This window comes from Thamnophis sirtalis, unplaced genomic scaffold, assembly GCF_051295495.1.
Source record: "Thamnophis sirtalis isolate CommonGarterSnake01/CBP01778 unplaced genomic scaffold, rThaSir2_p1.2 scaffold_1, whole genome shotgun sequence".
NCBI classification, from domain to species: Eukaryota; Metazoa; Chordata; class Lepidosauria; order Squamata; family Natricidae; genus Thamnophis; species Thamnophis sirtalis.
The window spans coordinates 143,304,685-143,322,320 of NW_028261381.1; the positions used below are offsets into that span (position 1 = coordinate 143,304,685).

At 40.1% G+C, this 17,636-nt stretch overlaps 3 protein-coding genes across 4 annotated transcripts in view; 1 reads left to right on the plus strand and 2 right to left on the minus strand.

The window, feature by feature from the left end:
• DYNC1H1 (dynein cytoplasmic 1 heavy chain 1) overlaps positions 1-1,577 on the plus strand; it is a 60,757-nt gene extending 59,180 nt beyond the window's left edge. For both annotated transcript variants that reach the window (XM_087726517.1, XM_087726508.1), the window contains exons 77-78: positions 1,164-1,291; positions 1,399-1,577. In XM_087726517.1, coding sequence (XP_087582643.1) covers positions 1,164-1,291; positions 1,399-1,527 — 257 coding nt within the window. In that variant the 3' untranslated portion in view covers positions 1,528-1,577. The remainder of the gene's footprint in view (positions 1-1,163; positions 1,292-1,398) is intronic.
• Positions 1,578-3,158: 1,581 nt separating this feature from the next.
• LOC148049759 (uncharacterized) lies at positions 3,159-5,512 on the minus strand. The gene is made up of 4 exons (XM_087704704.1): positions 5,506-5,512; positions 4,744-4,811; positions 3,785-3,838; positions 3,159-3,628 (listed from the first exon to the last, which is right to left on the minus strand). Exons 1-4 carry the CDS (start codon positions 5,510-5,512, stop codon positions 3,281-3,283), a joined length of 477 nt encoding a protein of 158 aa, XP_087560830.1. The 3' UTR covers positions 3,159-3,280.
• A 7,207-nt stretch (positions 5,513-12,719) lies between these two features.
• The window catches only part of LOC148049760 (uncharacterized), a 6,536-nt gene continuing 1,619 nt past the window's right edge, over positions 12,720-17,636 (minus strand). The window contains exons 2-4 of the mRNA XM_087704716.1: positions 15,251-15,269; positions 14,854-14,957; positions 12,720-13,313 (exon numbers count right to left, since the gene is read on the minus strand). Of these exons, the coding sequence (XP_087560842.1) occupies positions 12,777-13,313; positions 14,854-14,957; positions 15,251-15,269 (660 nt within the window). The 3' untranslated portion in view covers positions 12,720-12,776. The remainder of the gene's footprint in view (positions 13,314-14,853; positions 14,958-15,250; positions 15,270-17,636) is intronic.

A 17,636-nucleotide genomic window follows, 5' to 3' on the forward strand; every position in this document is an offset into this window, starting at 1 on the left:
TGCACAGCAAGACAAATTAGACATTTGGAATATGGTTTATAGGACTTAAACCGAAACCAGCAATGATCTTTATCATTTAGTACAACTTTGGCCATCAATTGGAGATACATAAGGAAGAGAAGAGCCAGAGAGGCCTCATAATGCTCTTAATATATATTTGGTAGCTTTGTTTTGTTCTATCAGGTTTTTGTTTATATTTCACTATTACAGTATTTTTTTACAAAAAAGACAGATCAACTACGATAGGGATATCCGGGCAGAGGACCCTTACACATTTTAAAATGTGACCATTACAAGCTGAGAATTTGAGAATCTGTGTATCCAAATGCAGGTAGTCCTCAACTTATAGCCACAATGGAGCCCCAAATTTCTGTTGCTAAGTAAAACATTTTAAAGTGAATTTTGCCCCCCTTTACAACCTTGCTTCCCATAATTGATAAGTGAATCACTGCAGATGTTAAGTTAGTAACACAGTTGTTACGTGAATTTGGCTGCCCCATTGACTCATCAGAAGGTCACAAAAGGTGATCACAAGACCCTGAGACACTGCAATTGTCGTAAATGTGAACCAGTTGCCAAGCATCCAAACTTTGTTCACATAGCCATGGGGAGGCTGCAATTGTTGTAAGTATGAAAAAGTCAGGTTTTTTAGTGCCACTGTAACTTTGAACGGTCACTTAATGAGTTGTAAGTTAAGGACTACCTGTAATCAAAGGGCCAGACTGAGAGCGATGCGGAACCAAATTAACAGTGGAACTCACTGGGTGTCTGTGGGTTAGTCACCACCTCTTGGTATAAAGTATCTTGCAAGATGTTTGTTAATGTAGAATGTGAAGATAATGAATGAAAACCGTGCATTGAACTCATTTGAGGGACTGAATAAATATATGAAAGCTATTGCATGTTTTTTTCAGTCAATACATTTCAACCACTTTAAATTGGACAAGGTGAAACTGAACTGAAAATTGCTGCTGTAAAACGTTCTGATGAAGTGCTTCTAATGTCATTCTTTGATGTTGGATTACTTCCTTCCGTTTGTTGAAATGAATATGTAACCTATATATTAACCACACACTCATTGATGAAGTGGTAAATTTGAACATTGCAGAGTTTTAGTGTCCTTCTGTGCCATTTCAAATAGCATTTTCCTACTTCCTTTGTAGGACTGAAACTTCAAGGAGCCACTTGTAATAACAACAAGTTGTCACTTTCCAATTCTATTTCAACCGTACTGCCCATAACTCAACTTCGCTGGATTAAACAGACAAATGCTGATAAAAAGTCTAATGTGGTAAGAAAAGGGGCCCTTTCACTCATGCTTTTCAGCTAGGCATGCTATGTTTTTATTCTCCTTGTGTATTCCCATCTTTCTAACCAACTTCTGAACTTATTCTACAGGTGACCCTGCCTGTTTATCTAAATTTTACTCGGGCTGATCTGATCTTCACGGTTGACTTTGAAATTGCTACCAAGGAAGATCCTCGTAGCTTCTATGAGCGTGGTGTGGCTGTCCTGTGCACTGAGTAAAATGGTTCTATATTAATGTTGAATTAATAATTAAATGCAACTTTACAGCATTACTTCTAGTTTGTACTTTCTTGAACAGATCAATTGTAAATGAACAGCTAAGATAATAGTAATTAATGACATTCTGTAATGCAAGGAGGCATTCAAACCTGGGTTGATTTCATATACTAAACAGGAAGGAAGAAATCACATAACAGAACCTTTTACTCAGTTCTGTTTCTTGCCTACACCTAGGCTGAGCTTCAGAGAAAAAATCCTGCGCTGCTTTTATATTTTATGTATTAAACTTCATTAATCTAAGATATTCATTCATTGCCATTTGTTGTTACGCTCCAGTAGAAGTTTTACATTCATGTAATAAATGTATAACAAAATCTAGGAGTAATAGGGCAAATATAAGACTTGGAACATAACTTTCTCCATTGGTCCATCTAATCTTGATTTTTCTCTTCCAATAAAAGCCAGCATTACTTTACAGGTTATATTATTCAAGTTATACTTGATTCTGGGGGTACCTAGAAACAAGTTGCTTGTAATAAAAGCTTCTTTTGACTAAAAATGGCTTAATGGGTTTATGTACTGTCCATTAGATTGCAAGGAACTTTTTTTCTCTCATTCGTTTCTTGCCTACTACTTGCATTTCTCTTACAATCACATATCCTTTCTCTCCTTTACATAGTTCCCACTCATTATAGGTCCCATTCAAAAAATGTTTTTCAACTTTAAAGTAGCTGCTGCTTCCTCTGATTTTTCAAACTTAAGAGCAAGATAAAATAAGCAGTGGTCTAGTATTTGGGGGACAGTGCAGTGGCTTAGTGGTTAAGACACGGGGTTGGCAGCCCAGGTTCAAGACCCAAGCACCATGTGGTGCGGTGAGCTTCCATTCTTGCCCCAGCTCCTGCTAGCTTAGCAGTTCAAAAGTATGCAAATACAAATAGATAAATAGGTACCACTTCTGTAGGAAAGTATCAACACTTTGTGATGTCATATTAGCCACATACAGAAATGTCTTTGGGCAACACCTGGTCAATGGTCTTGAAATGGAGATGACCACCACCCCCTATAGTCAGCAGTGGAGTAAAATCCGCAGAGTGGCCTAGTATTTGGAGCACTATTGTCCTTTGTCTAGAAATAGTACCTGACCAGCTGTCTAGTCAGCCTGTTTTTAAAACCGTTGAGAAATAGAGAACTCAAATCTCCCATTGGCAGATATGAAAGGTTACTTTCTTATATTTAATGAATATTAGTTAGCTGCAATTTACAACTTTTTAAGCTTCGTATAGCCTGTCCATCTTTTTGTTCAATCATCTTTCACCTCTTACCTAAGAATTCTGTGACTGAGAGATGATTTTGGAGTATCTCTCCTTTGTCAGATATGTTATTTACTCAGAGTAACTGTATATATCTGATTTACATCAAGAAGGAAGAGCACACAAAGGGTCAGGTCCCCCTTAATTCATTCATAATAAAAGTTCCTCTTCCTCAGCCTCCAAATATGAGTGAAATAAAAGACAGAAATATTTCTTATATTGACCCGATTGGAAGGCATTCTTTCAGAAGAGTGAATTACTTGAAGATTAAAAAACAAGACGGGTTACACAAATCTAATAAATAAAAAATACTTGAACATGTACATTTCTACCTTATTTATTTGTGCCACCAGTGAGCCCTTTGCAGTGGGAATATTCAACAACATAAAATACCTGTTAATCATGGCCAAATTCAGGTATACTAAATTAAGCTATTTGTCACCTCAAATCACCCGCAACCTCTTTCTTAACTTTTCTCCAGATTCTGGAGCAGGTCGCCTTTGCTTCTTGTTGCCGTTTAGCTCTTCACATAATTTGTAGTCAGAATCAACCAACATGGACTGCAATGTATCTTCAGAAGTTGACATTTCAGAATTTGGAGTTGCAAACCAGGATGGTTCTGATTCTGGAGTCTGAAGCAGTTCAGAAGAATTTTGTGGCAGATGGTATTTCCTTGCCTGTCCCTCTATGATGGGGTCACTCAGAGAAACGACTGCTGAGTCATCAAAATCCAAATCACAGTCTGAGTTGCTTGAGAGGTCTTCTTCGTCTCCATCGTAAGGATCCACAAACTAAAGCAACAATTGTTACTGCATATTTTTAATAGCAGGAGTGTTTTTAAGTTCTGCATGCAAAATATAAACATATAACTTGGACCCCAGTGGTATGAAAAGAAACCCTTTTCTCTTTTATCTATCTCTCTTTTATTTATCAATTGGGCATCTTACCTCTACATCAGTATCAGAGTCAGATCCAGTGCTGGAGTCAACAGAACACTTTTGCTGTGAAAGGGAGAGGCAAAAGGGAATGGGAAATTTTATTTACTTTAAAAGCATGAATCTTCTTTCCTAATCATAGTTCTCACCACAAAAGGTGATAATAGTATTGCTAAAGTTCCTGTCTGCTATCCCTCAATCATTGCTAAGATCCAAAAGCACATTAAATTTTGCTTAAATCTGAACAAACAAACAAAACATACCCGGGGGAGGGGATGTCATATGGTACTTCATCTACAAATTACCCTGGTTAGATTCACAAAGTGATGAGAGGGCCCCTATATTTATTTATTCAAGAAATAAATGATGCACCATTCCCATCTAAAGAAAAGATGGGAGGTAAAGCATGTATCGTGCTCAACTTAAGCTTTCAGGAGGGATATTTTAGGGATATTCAAGTCAAGTTTAATATTTAAGGACTTTACAGACATGTCCAGATAGTCTCCCTGGCCATAATACAAAAGTGGATTTTTCCCTCAGTTTTTGGAGTCCACAGAAGTCTCTCGTCCATGCAATAAGCAGATTCAGCCTTGTTTAGCTTCTAAGAAGGCCACTGAGTTGGCCTTGAAGGGTATGAGTTTATTGACTCATGGAGACTGGGCAACACCAGCATGTTATAAAAGTAGCAACAGAGCTTGATATTGCACAAATACCCTAGACCAGGAGTCCCCAACCGTGGCAACTTTAAGCCTGGGGGACTTCAATTCCCAGAATTCCTCAGCCAGCTTTGCTGCTTTCACCTGCCCTCCTCTACATTTGTAGATGGTCCCATGGCAGCTGCTTCATGCAAGCCTCACATTTGTGGATCTGTAGACATTTTACCAATTCACTTAAAGCCAAGAATAATACGGGTGGCATAAATCAGTTTTTAACTGGGGTTTTTGAAACCCAGCATTTTAAAATGATTTTACCGTGTATCTGTAAGCTAGTCGTTCTATATCAGCAGATTTTTTCTCTGCATTCACTAAATCACAGGACACTATTGAGAAAGAATAGGGAAAAAATGGTTAGAAAAATACACTCCTTGATCTAATGGTTAATGTTTTCCTCTTTGTTATTCTGTAATCCCAGTTATAACTGATGAGCAACCAAGCTATGGAATAAGAGTTTTCTCTGCTGCCATCTAATGGTGATCTGGAGATCTGCAGCTCATGTATACATAAAGATATATATGCATTCGACATATACTATACATACATACCATACAGAAGTACTTACTTGCCACTATTTAACCTAAAGCCAAAAACAACAATGTACCCTCCCATAAGGCATAAGATACACAAGCATAACTTCATCTACTAGACAAACTATGGCTCAGATTTTTATTTCTGTCTTAAAGTACTCACATATTGCCTGTCATGTAAAAAAAAGTGTAGACCATTGAAAACAATTATAAAAAGCAACCAATATTGTAGCTATATATTGAATTAGTTTAAACGAGCCCCAAGTATATTTTTGAAGAACAAACAAAAGAAATACTGTCCAAGAAAGAGTTCAGTCAAAAAGGGCTCCTTCCCAGCCTTAGCTGAAGCACCCAGATTTTGAACTGAGGGTTTTGGATATACATACACATACATACATACATACATACATACATACATACATACATACATACATACATACATACATACATACATACATCTAAAGGAAGCAGTCTGGCATTGAGCACTTACCTTCCATGATTTTCCTACTTTTTATCTTCCTTCTCCTTTGTGTCCTTTGCTGCAAAGTTGCCATTTGTCTTTTTTTTCTTTCTACCTACAAGTGTTGCTGCTTCCCAATCTCTCTAGCCTTCCTGCCTTATTATCTTAAGTGTCTGCACCTGTGCTTCCTTCCAAAAGCTCTAGAGTTCAAAATGGCCAAACTTAAAAGGGGGAAAGTATTTCTTGAAGCTTCTAAGTGAACTTCTGTTTTTTTTTCATGGGAAACTGGAAAAAAAGACACCAGCTCTACTATGAAAGGTCCAGGAACCTTCTAGTCCTCAGTTGAATCCAGATAATTTAATTCCCACCTCTTAGTTAGGAAACTATGCAGGAGGGAGGAAATGGGTGCTCTTCCATCATGCTTCTCTCTACTCTATGACCTCTTGGAACTAGAAACTCATGTTCTTGTTTTCTTTCTTTCCTTCCTTTGTTACTTTTTTTTCACTTTCTGTCATGCCAATACCATAATTACAGAGCAACGTTTTTCAACCTTGGCCTCTTGAAGATGTATGGGCCTCACTTTCCAGAATGTTGTGGCTGGGGGATTCTGGGAGTTGAAGTCCATCCATCTTAAAGTGGCCAAGGCTTGGTTGGTTGGTTGGTTGGTTGGTTGGTCAATCATTGTTTGTTTAGCATATGTCGATGTTACTTTATCCAGGAGACTACAATGCCAATTACAGAGTGCATAGTAGTTTGGCTGTCTAAGACTGCTATACCCGTTTGGTTCATGCTTGCACACTTTCCAAAGTGCACCCAGGGGGTGAGCGAACTCCACACCAGAAAGAAAAACAAACAGCATTCAGGGACCTTCTCCCTCCAACAAAGTCACCTCACAAATGGGCATTGATGCAGGAAGGCTCAGCACTGGCAGGCTTCTGACCGTCCGCACCAAGTGCTGGCTCCTCTTCCCACCTAGGTAGTACCTGTTTATATATACTCGCATAAAACATGGTTTCAAACTAATAGGTGGGCAGAAGCTGAGGTAAATGTTGAGAGCTCATGCCACCACACAGTGTTAGGACTCAAGCCGCAGGAGCACAGGTCCTCTCCAGCATCATTAAGCCACTAACCCATCATTCCTCTTGGCCAAAGCTGAGAAACACTGTTATAGAGGGCATTATTTGGATTAATATATTAACCAAATTTTTGTAGCAATTTTTTTCACAGGCACTTGCTGATTGTGATTCCCATTTCCAATTGAACAACAGTTACATTGGATTGATAACCATCCCTATCATATCAGTCAATCCCATTTGGTCAGGTAGGGAACATGCGTTATGGACCCCATCGATTAAAGGATTTTGACTGACAAGAGTCCAGGAATGGGGCCTTCTTTTCTGTGGCTCCCACATCTGGAATACTCTCCCCCCGAGAGGTGCGGAAGACTCTGTCTTGCCTAGCAGTTTGTAGGAGTTTGAAGGCCTGGCGCTGCCCACTGGCATGAGGCTTACTTAGCAACACACAACTCTTGTGGGGGGGGGGGTTGGTGCCTTCCACCTGCCTTTTGACTTTTGACCTATTTTATCCCTGCTTTTATCTTTTTAAAGGTATTTTATTTTTATATGGTTTTTATGTTTTAAATGTACCCTGTCCAGGGTCAGTGTGAGATGGACAGTATCTAAATTGAACAAATTAGTGGACCAGAGGAATGCTGTCAATATAGTTTACTTGGACTTCAGTAGGGCATTTGATAAGGTAGACCATAACCTTTTACTAGATAAAGTAGAAGAATGTGGGTTAGTGCCTGAGCAAGAGCCAAGGTGGCGCAGTGGTTAAATGCAGCACTGTAGGCTACTGCTAGATCAGCAGTTCAGCGGTTCAAATCTCACCGGCTCAGGGTTGACTCAGCCTTCCATCCTTCCGAGGTGGGTAAAATGAGGACCCAGATTGTTGGGGGCAATATGCTGACTCTCTGTAAACCGCTTAGAGAGGGCTGAAAGCCCTATGAAGCGGTATATAAGTCTACTGCTATTGCTATTGCTATTGTTAGACAGCATCATCACCAGACGGCTTCGTAACTGGCTGACCAACCGCACTCAACGTTTAATCCTCATCTACATGAAGGGAGATATGCAGTGGAGTACCCCAAGGCTCTGTTTTAGGCCCAGTACTCTTCAACATCTTCATCAATGATTTGAGGGAATAAATGAGGAACTCATCAAATTTGCAGATGACACCAAGCTGGCAGGAATAGCCAACACTCCAGAAGATAGTCTCAAGATACAGAAGGATCTTGACAAACTTGAACATTGGGCACTATCTAATAAAATGAAATTCAATGGTGAAAAGAGTAAGGTTCTACATTTAGGCAAGAAAAATGAAATGCAAAGGTACAGTATAGGTGATACCTTGCTCAATAGTAGTAACTGTGAGAGGGATCTCACAGTCCTAATGGACAACCATTTAAATATGAGCCAGCAGTGTGCAGCAGCTGCCAAAAAAGCCAACACAGTTCTAGGCTGCATAAACAGAGGGATAGAATCAAGATCATGTGAAGTGTTAATACCACTTTATAATGCCTTGGTAAGGCCACACTTGGAATACTGCATTCAGTTTTGGTCACCACGATGTAGAAAAGATGTGGAGACTCTAGAAAGAGTGCATAGAAGAGCAACAAAGATGATTTTTTTTAATGATTTTATTAAAATTTATAATTAGGGAACTGGAAGCTAAAACATATGAAGAACAGTTGCAAGGACTGGGTATGTCTAGTTTAGTGAAAGGAAGGACTAGGGGAGACATGATAGCAGTGTTCCAATATCTCAGGGGTTGCCACAAAGAAGAGGGAGTCAAACTATTCTCCAAGGCACCTGAGGGTAGAACAAGAAGCAATGGGTGGAAACTAATCAAGGAGAGAAGCAACTTAGAACTGAGGAGAAATTTCCTGACAGTTAGAACAATTAATCTGTGGAACAACTTGCCTCCAGAAGTTGTGAATGCCCCAACACTGGAAGTCTTTAAGAAGATGTTGGATAGCCATTTGTCTGAAACAGTATAGGGTTTCCTGCCTAGGCAGGGGGTTGGACTAGAAGACCTCCAAGGTCCTTTCCAACTCTGCTATTGTATTGTATTAAATAATATCTTAGTCTGATTTGTAATAATAATTATTTTTTGTAGATCAGAATTCTAACAGTAAAAGGCGTGAAAATGTTCCTCCACTCTCCTTTCTCCCTCAATTTATTTCTGATATTAATTGAAAATATTTTAATGACAATTAAATAATTTTCTGTCTAACTTCAAAATGGCTGCAATTCCTAGGCCAAAAGTGTTCATGCAGTACATTTTTCATTTTTAATTGTAACTACAAGTAGGAATTTTAGGAGATACAAATTGTCATTTGAAAAAAAAAATAGCATGCAAGTCCACCAGAGGTGGTATTCAGCAGGTTCTGACCAGTTCTGGAGAACTAGTAGCGGAAATTTTGAGTAGTTCAGTGAACTGGTAAATACCGCCTCTGTCTGGCCCCACCCACTATTCTCTGCCTCCCAAGTCCCAGCTGATCCGGAGGGAATGGGGATTTTGCAGTAATTTTTCCCTGGAATGAGGAGGGAATGGACATTTTACAGTATCCTTCCCCTGCCACACCCACCAAGCTACGCCCACCAAGCCACGCCCACAGAACCGATAGTAAAATAAATTGAATCCCACCACTGAAGTCCACCTACCTTAGCCATCCAGATGCTTCCAATGCACTCCCAGGCAGAACAATTGAGCAAATTATAGTTCAGCACATCTGCATAGCATCAGATGGGGAAAAGATGATAAAAATTCCATTCCTGCAAAATACTGCACATGTTTGTTGGAAGACTCGGATTGATGTTATTTAAGGATCATCGTAAGTTATTCAAGAAGCTGGGAATAAATTTCCCAAACTTGAAGATGAAAAGAGATAATACAGGTAATCCTTGATTTACAACCATTCATTCAGTGACCATTCAAAGTTACAGAAGCACTGGGGAAAGTGACATGACTGGTTTTAAAAAATATAATCATGTAGCATCCCCATTGTCATGTGATCAAAATTCAGGTGCTTGGCAACTGGCATGTAATGATGACATTTGCATCGTCCCGGGGTCATGTGATCACCATTTGTAACCTTGCCAGCCGGCTTCTGACAAGCAAAGTCAATGGGAGAAGCCAGAGTGGCTTAATGATTATGTCAGGCCTGCCGCCATATTCCTTTTGGATCTTTGGCCTGCCACACTTTCTATTATTCTACCATGCCATTTCTATTGTGGGAAAATGGGAGGGGGGATGATACAAAGTTAAATTCTATGAAGCCAAAATAAAATTCCTTTCTAGAAAGTCAACAAACAAACAAGGTCATCCTTTGTCTTGGCACTTCTGCACTTGATCGGAACTGGACGGGTGGAACTGCCAGCACGGCAGTGGGAGATTGGACCACGTGATGGACTTCTGGGCGTGGGGGCAAGATCTTGAACTTTCAACTAGATGGGGGAAACCAGGAAGCTTTCAGATTCGGGTTTCCACAGCTGTGCCAACAACACTTAATAAATTGGAACTTTGAGCAATACTTGGTCTTGGACTCTGATTTACTTTTGGATGCTATTTGGAACCCTGACAGATTACATGACTCAGTTAATTGCAATGATTTGCTTAACAACTGCAGCAAAAAAAAGATCACAAAATGGGGCAGGGATCCCTTAACAACTGCCTCGCTTAGCAACAGATATTTTGGGCTCAATTATGGCTCAATAAGTCGAGGACTACCTGTAATGCTGAGCTTTTTCTAAATGTATAAAATGTTGAATTCCAATGATAGTGTTGGTCTTGATTGTTGTTGTTCAGTTCCTAAATCGTGTGCGACTCCTCACAACACCATGGACCACAGCAAGCCGCAAGTGGACACCCACCCCCCGCCCTCCCATTCTCCACTGTCTCCTGCAATCTGCCCAAAGCCATGCCCACTTGCGCCGATGACACTATCCAACCATCTCATCCCTGCCGTCCCATTCTCCATTTACCCCCAAACCTTCCCCACATCAGAGTCTTTTCCAATGAGTCTGAATCAGAATAGAATCAGAATAGAGTTGGAAAGGACCTTGGAGGTCTTATAGTCCAGCCCCCTGCTCAAGCAGGAGATCCTTTACCATTTCAGACAATAGGTTACCTCTTCTAAAAACCTCACGATGAAGGACCTACAACTTCAAAAGGCAAGCTGTTCCACTGGTTAATTGTGCAAGTTTCTCCTTAATTCCAGGTTGCTTTTCTCCTTGATTGGTTTCCATCCATTCTTTCTTATCCTGCTCTCTTGTGCTTTGGAAAATAAACTGACTCCACTCCTCTTAATGGCAGCCCCTCAAATATTGGAATACTGCTATCATGTCCCCTCTGGACTGGTCATATCCAGTTCCTGCAACTATTCTTCATATGTTTTAGTATCCAGACATTTAATCATTCTACTTTAACCGATTGTTTTTCTTTGCTTTTTAAAAAAAATACTTGTTCTTCTTTTTACTTGTTCTTCTTTGCTTTTTTCCCCAAAGTCTAAACATCTTTTTTGTATTGTGGTGACCAAAACTAGATGCAGTATTCCAGATGTGGTCTTACTAAGGTTTTTTATAAAGCAGTACTAATACTGTACGAGATTTTGATTCTATGCCTCTGTTTATACAACCAAGGATTATATCAACTTTTTATAGGGTCTCCTGCTTGGGCAGGAGGTTGGACCAGAAGACCTCCAAGGTCTCTTCCAGCTCTTTTCTGATTGATTGATTTTATCGATTGATTGATTGACATTTAATCTCTATTTTCACATGTACACAAAAACTCAGCTATACAGTTTCCCCATCTTTTGTTTTATTTCACCGCAGCTATTTAAAAACATGTCTATTTGTGAAGCTGTGAAAATCCATTTATGCTCATCAGAGTTAAGCATTCACAGACAGTAGAAAAGATTCCAAAGGAGCCGTGTGATTCATTTCAACATCACTGCAAAAATGGAAAGTGAGACAAGAAGCCATTTTCACTATTGTTCCATTGCCACAAAATTAAAACTAGTAAGAATATGCAGAACTTTGGTGCTGCCTAATAGTAAAACTGCACTCAGTAAGAATAATCATAGAAAAAGGCAACAAAATGTAGGATGCATGGAGAATGTTCACAGCATACTTAACTTAACATACACCGTGTTCATGTGACCCAAAGTTTGCTATCAGAGGTCTGGTTAAAGAATCAAAAAATGCATCATTTTGACTTTGCATGACATACTAAGTCTGAAACTTTGGATAAAATATGTGGTCAGAGAGACTGTGGGTTAAAAATCGAAATGTGCACATTTTTGTTACACAGGAGTTTTCCCTCTGAGGATGCAAACATAGTCTGGGTCAGGGGTGAAATCAAGCAGGTTCTGACAGGTTCTGGAGAACCGGTAGCGGACATTTTCAGTAGTTCGGAGATCCAGCAAATGCCACCTCTGGTTGGCCTCAGAGTGGGGTGGGAACGGAGATTATGCAGTATCCTTCCCCTGGAGTGGTGAGGAAATGGGGATTTTGCATTATCCTTTCCCCTGGAATGCCCACCAAGCCACGCCCACAGAACCAGTAGTAAAAAAATTTGAATTTCACCACTGGTCTGGGTCCAATTTAGTATAAGTACACAAGTAAGCGACTTCTCTTTTACTGTTACACTACTAGAAGAAAACATGAACATTCCCATCAGTTGGAATCTCAACATCATTACAACGGCTAACACTTGGCTAACAGTGGCTAACACTCGGGGGGGGAGGATTTCTCCTATATTGTTTGGGGGGGAAATGGGTTCTAATAACGGTTGCCACCTTGGTAAATCAGTTTATTGATTCCATGGTGTTGTATATTTTTTTTTTCAATCATCCACAACCATCTGTTCTTCAATTATGTGGGACTGAAACCCCCATCATCTCCAAGCATGACTAGAATGATTATCCAAGAGAGTTGGAACAGTCTGTAGCTCATTCAAAAGTCTTAGGGTAGGGCAGCCAAGGAATTGGGAAAGAGCACTACTTTTTATTTTATGTCATCCAGTAAACTTGGACGGGGACTGAAAGGAAATGTAGGGGTCTGCTGTGGTACACAACAAAAAATGGACAAGTTTTCTACTTACAAAAGGACACAGAGAGCAAGAAAAAAAAACGAAAGGAGCAAAATTTGGAAAAAAAATATTTCTTTTCTTCCATTGCACTACCCATCACATATTGTTCTTCTATTACATGTCATATTAACAAATATCCATTTTCTACCTCAAGCCTGGGTGGCACGCAGTTTTTTTTGCCGTAGTGTTTCCCCAACTCGTTCTAGAATTGGTATCCCTTTTGACTTCCTGACCATGGTTTCATCGTGCATCACGATGTCACCGTCAGATCCTGCCAGCAGAGGCAAAGGAGCCACCGCAGGATTTGATGTCAGCCCTGGAGATTCTGAAAACTCAACATCCATCAGCAAGGAGTGATCAGGTATCAGTCCTGCTGCACCAGTAAAAGCTCCCAACCCCGTGGAAGGAGCTGCAGTCCTGGAATACCTTTGGGGAAGATTCATCATCTCGTTTGCTGTTTGGAGATCATTGGTGGGTTCCATATCAATGTCGTTGGGACTTTCTGCTGAAGGAAGCCGGGCTGCAGGCAGTGCAGGCAGGGAATTTTGGTCCTCTATTTTCAATTCCTCTATCAGATCAGTAACGGAAACATTAGCATTTTGACGCCTGGAGTACTTGGAAAAGTTTGTGGTATGATCAAGATGAATTGAAACTTCTTCCCAGAATCTGCCACCAGAATCTGAAAGCTGTTAGAAAAGGCAGCATTAGGTATTATTATATAACTATTTCAACCAAAAGGATGAAGCCCAGGGAGAAAAAGGAATCTAAAACACTCAGGTAACCAAATAAAGAAGATGTGGTTCCATTGTATTTTTCTGATATTTAGGAGAAACAGCTCAACATATTTTTTTTACTCAGTGTTCCTAGCATTAACAATATATTCTCCACCAGCCAGCAAATATCTACTAGGCTAAATCAACCTGTGGAGAAAACCAGTGATGTTACATGTTGCATTTTTAATGAAAACCAAAAATAGGGCCACAAGTTGCCTATCGCTCAATTAGGGCTTGATTGGAAGGCAAATGTCTATTTGCATGCTAGACTTATCATATTTAGTAGTTGCTGTGAATTTTATATTCAAAGTCATCTATCGACATACTCCAAGAAATAGTGACTAATGACAAAGGAGAAGACAAAGGGCATGTGACTCAGTTGAACTTCTTTTTCTCAGGAGAGAGTAGGATAAATATCAAATAAGCTTCCATTATAAATCTGGACAATTTGGATACTTAGCAAAAGATCATTGTGCCCTCATTTACAGATTGGCATCTGGCAGATATTCTCAAATGGGTCTTTCCCTGGGTGACACTGTCCTCTGGAATTCTGTTTCCTCTGATAGTTAAGAAGTCTCAATTATTATTTTTTTTGTTTTAAAAGTGGGTATGAACTTTGATGTTTTCTCAGAGAAAGTGATACAAATTGTATTAGTAAATTAGTATAATTAGTAAATTATAACAAACCTACTGGTATTATATAATACCAGTAGGTATTATATTATCGTTTTTCCATGTTGCAATAGGGCTGAGGTCATAGATGTTTAGTACAAAGGTGTTTTTTCAAGAGGCAACTGGACTTTTTGGTATTTCTTTGAAGATGTTTTGCTTCTCATCCAAGAAGCTTTTTCAGTTCTGATGAGCTTCTTGGATGAGAAGCAAAACGTATTCAAAGAAAAACCAGAAAGTCAAGTTGCCTCTTAAAAAAGCACCTTTGGGACAACCATGACCTGGATGACTTAGAATCTCCATAGACATGTCTAGTACAACTTGTTCCTACCCTTCAGGTGCCCATCAGGAGATTGGGAGGCAATGCTGGAGCTAAAGATGTCTCCTCTGACTTTGTGCTACCGAGATATGTTGTTCCTAACTTCCATAATACTGAGACAACCCAATCAAGGGCTTTCCTCTGGATGATACCACACCTGGGGATGTTGTTTTTTACACAGTTCCAACTTTGAATTCACTGCTTTAGTGATACACTGATTTTGATTGTAGATATGTGGCTTTTACTTTTGTGTTTTAACCCTAACCATTCTGCCTTGGTGTAACAAGGACTTATAACATACCAACCTTGCTATATTATGATGTGAGCAGAAATGATTTGTAAGAAAACAACATGGGGGGGGGGAGATTTCTGGCACACAAGACTTGTCACTATCTGTATCTTTCAGGTGTGACCAGCCTTATATCCTTTTCCCTCTCACCCAGCGAGAGAAAGCCCTTCGGGCACCTTTTGGTTCACGTTTGTCCTTCTTTTCCGCAGTTTCATGGATCCAGTTGTGGCAATGACATTAAACGCTCCTTTGATGCAGTTTCTTCTCTTCCACTGTTGATCTGCAAAGAATCAGAAAGGAAATGTTTTGGTCATCATATAGTTGTGGTTGTGCCAAGAGATTATCTTTGTATTTAGACTTGGAACTTTTTTAACAAGGGCCTTGAGGTAAGAAGTTAATCTAGTTATCTAGAGGAGCTTAGCAATGTGCATGCTATTGGTGGACAGATATATTTCACATAGCCTTGCTCTCATTTTTGGGCAACAAACTTTGTTAAATAGGGCTTCAGTAGAACTCTTTCCATATGTAAAGAATATGCTAAGATCAAATGTAAAGAATAGTGTTCTAACCCACCTCTTCCCACACCAACACACTCCGAGTCAAATATATTTTCCGGAATTTATTAACAGACAGACAGGTCCTTGGCAGCAAATCGGCACAGATACGCCGTGGCAGCAATCCAACACAGATAAGTCTTGGCAGCAATCCAGCCTGCCAAGCTCACAATTCTGTTTTCCAACATTAGTTCATGCGTTGACTTCTGCAAGAGGGGCGTGTGCACAAGCAGTCCTCTTATAGTCTAGAGAGGAGCCTAATGACCACCAGCTGAGTGCAATTACCTCCTGTACTTGTGCAACTGTTCCTGACGCCTATTAGCTCTTCGGTGCAGGGCATCCAGGAACAACTCACTGCTGGCATCCGGACCACTCTCCCTTGTCTCCTCCACACTGGTCCAAGGCTCAGGCGCCTCCTGGTGGCTAACCAGCCTCTCTGCACCCTGCTCAGAGTTGGAACCCTGTCCAGGGTCCTCCACATCCTCCAGAACCGACTCATAGGGCCCCTCGCTGTTGGAGTCTGATGGCAGCTCCAACGGCTCCTGCTGGGCCTCAACAGTGTTCTATTTATACAGTTTTAGAGCTGTGGTGGCACAGTGGTTAGAAAGCAGTATTGTAGGCTAACCCTACTTTTCACTGCCAGGAGTTTGATTCCGACCCGCTCAAGGTTGACTCATCTTTCCAATCCTTCCAAGGTTGGTAAAATGAGGACCCAGACGGTAGGAGGCAATATGCTGAATCTATGAACTGCTTAGGGAAAGCTATGAAGTATTATGAAGCAATGTAGAAGTCTAAATGCTATCACTATTTGTCCATGTTGTTTTCATCTTGATTTCGACTCAGTTGGGGGCATAATGGAATTATGAACAAGAACCATAAAAGGGCTGTTAAGGCTTTTCAGGCTTTTGAATATGTTTTGATTTTGATTCTATGGTACCACTTTCCAATGATTTATCAAGAGAAGAGTTAGTAATTTCTCCTTCAATAATAGTTGGTGTTTCTTCTGCAAAGAATGGGATGGGGATTTGCTCTCATTCATTTTAATTTATTTTATTATATTAAAAGGAGAGAAGAGAAAACTTAGAGAGATGCTATTTTATAGATATCCATTTTACACACCCCATTTTATAGATGGCCAAGGAGATCCATAAATATCAAGCACCTTTATACATATTTCAGACTTTCCCAAGTTAATTCGCTTCGGTTACAATTTCCAGTTCACTAAATCTAACATACAGAAGCTGAAACTTGGCTTCAGCTGTGGAGTACCAGGATAGAAATATTTGATAACAAACTTGTTCCTGGTTTCTAGAATGGGGAATGCTGAAATACCCCCAGCTCAGAGAAGATAAAGCCATGCTACCACTATCCCTTTCTTTTGACAGATCTCAGGAAGCTTGACGGGGCAGAAATCTAGCCTGCTGCCTTTGCCCCATGATCAGAATCTCTCCTGGGTATCAGCAATGGATAGCAAGGACCTTGGATTGCAAACCTAATTCTAAATTTGAAAGCCTACTACATTGGCCCAATTATCCTACAATAAAATGAGCCTCCCATTGACCCAGTCAAGCACTTGTGGGGACAAGGACACAGAATAGCAATAAATAGAACTTGCATTGGAGAAAGGCCCTGTTAAGGAAAATATTTATAAAAAATATTGGCGCAATGGAAGAATTAACGGTCCAGCATTGTTTTCAAAGCCGTTTGGATATGATACATGCACATATCTGGATCCCCGTCAATGTGCAGTAAATCCCATTTTCACATTTTACAGTCTGTTTATAGTGGGTAGAACAACTGGATTGAAAAAGGAGGATTATAAAGAAAGTTTAATATAATTCAGGAGACTGCAAGGTCCAGAGGCGAATCAGGCTTTGTGTCTGTAGTCAGACTCATGCTTAAGAAGCCACAGTTGGTTCAGACTGAGACTTTATAACAGAGATGCTCAGGTTTTTTTCTGATTCAAGAGCTATATTTGTTCTTCAAATAGTACGTCAGAGGCAGGCCTCTAATGAATGAAAGTAGGACAAATGCTAAATTGTGCTTAAATTAGCTTAATTTTGTTTATATTTAAGGTAGAAAAAAATGAATTGGAGTTAATGTGATTACCCTCCAGACATACATCTAATATATATTTTTCCTTTTGTCACATTAAAAATTACAATTTGTTAAGACATTTTATAGATCTATGGAGACCAGCCCTTTAGATGTTGACTTGGGGTCAAAGAGCTATTCACAGGAGAGCCTTCTCGGTTGCAGCTCCGACGCTTTGGAACGATCTCCCCGTGGAGATTCGTACCCTCACCACCGTCCAGGCCTTCCGCACAGCCCTCAAGATCTGGCTATCCCGTCAGGCCTGGGGATAAGACCTGTACTTTGCCCCACCCGAATGCTGAATGAATGTT

Coding starts and splice junctions, on each gene's coding strand:
- LOC148049759 (XM_087704704.1), bottom strand. Junction 3,839..4,743: donor GACTAGCTTACAGATACACG/GTAAAATCATTT, acceptor TCCCTTTCACAG/CAAAAGTGTTCTGTTGACTC. Junction 3,629..3,784: donor ACTCTGATACTGATGTAGAG/GTAAGATGCCCA, acceptor TTGTTGCTTTAG/TTTGTGGATCCTTACGATGG.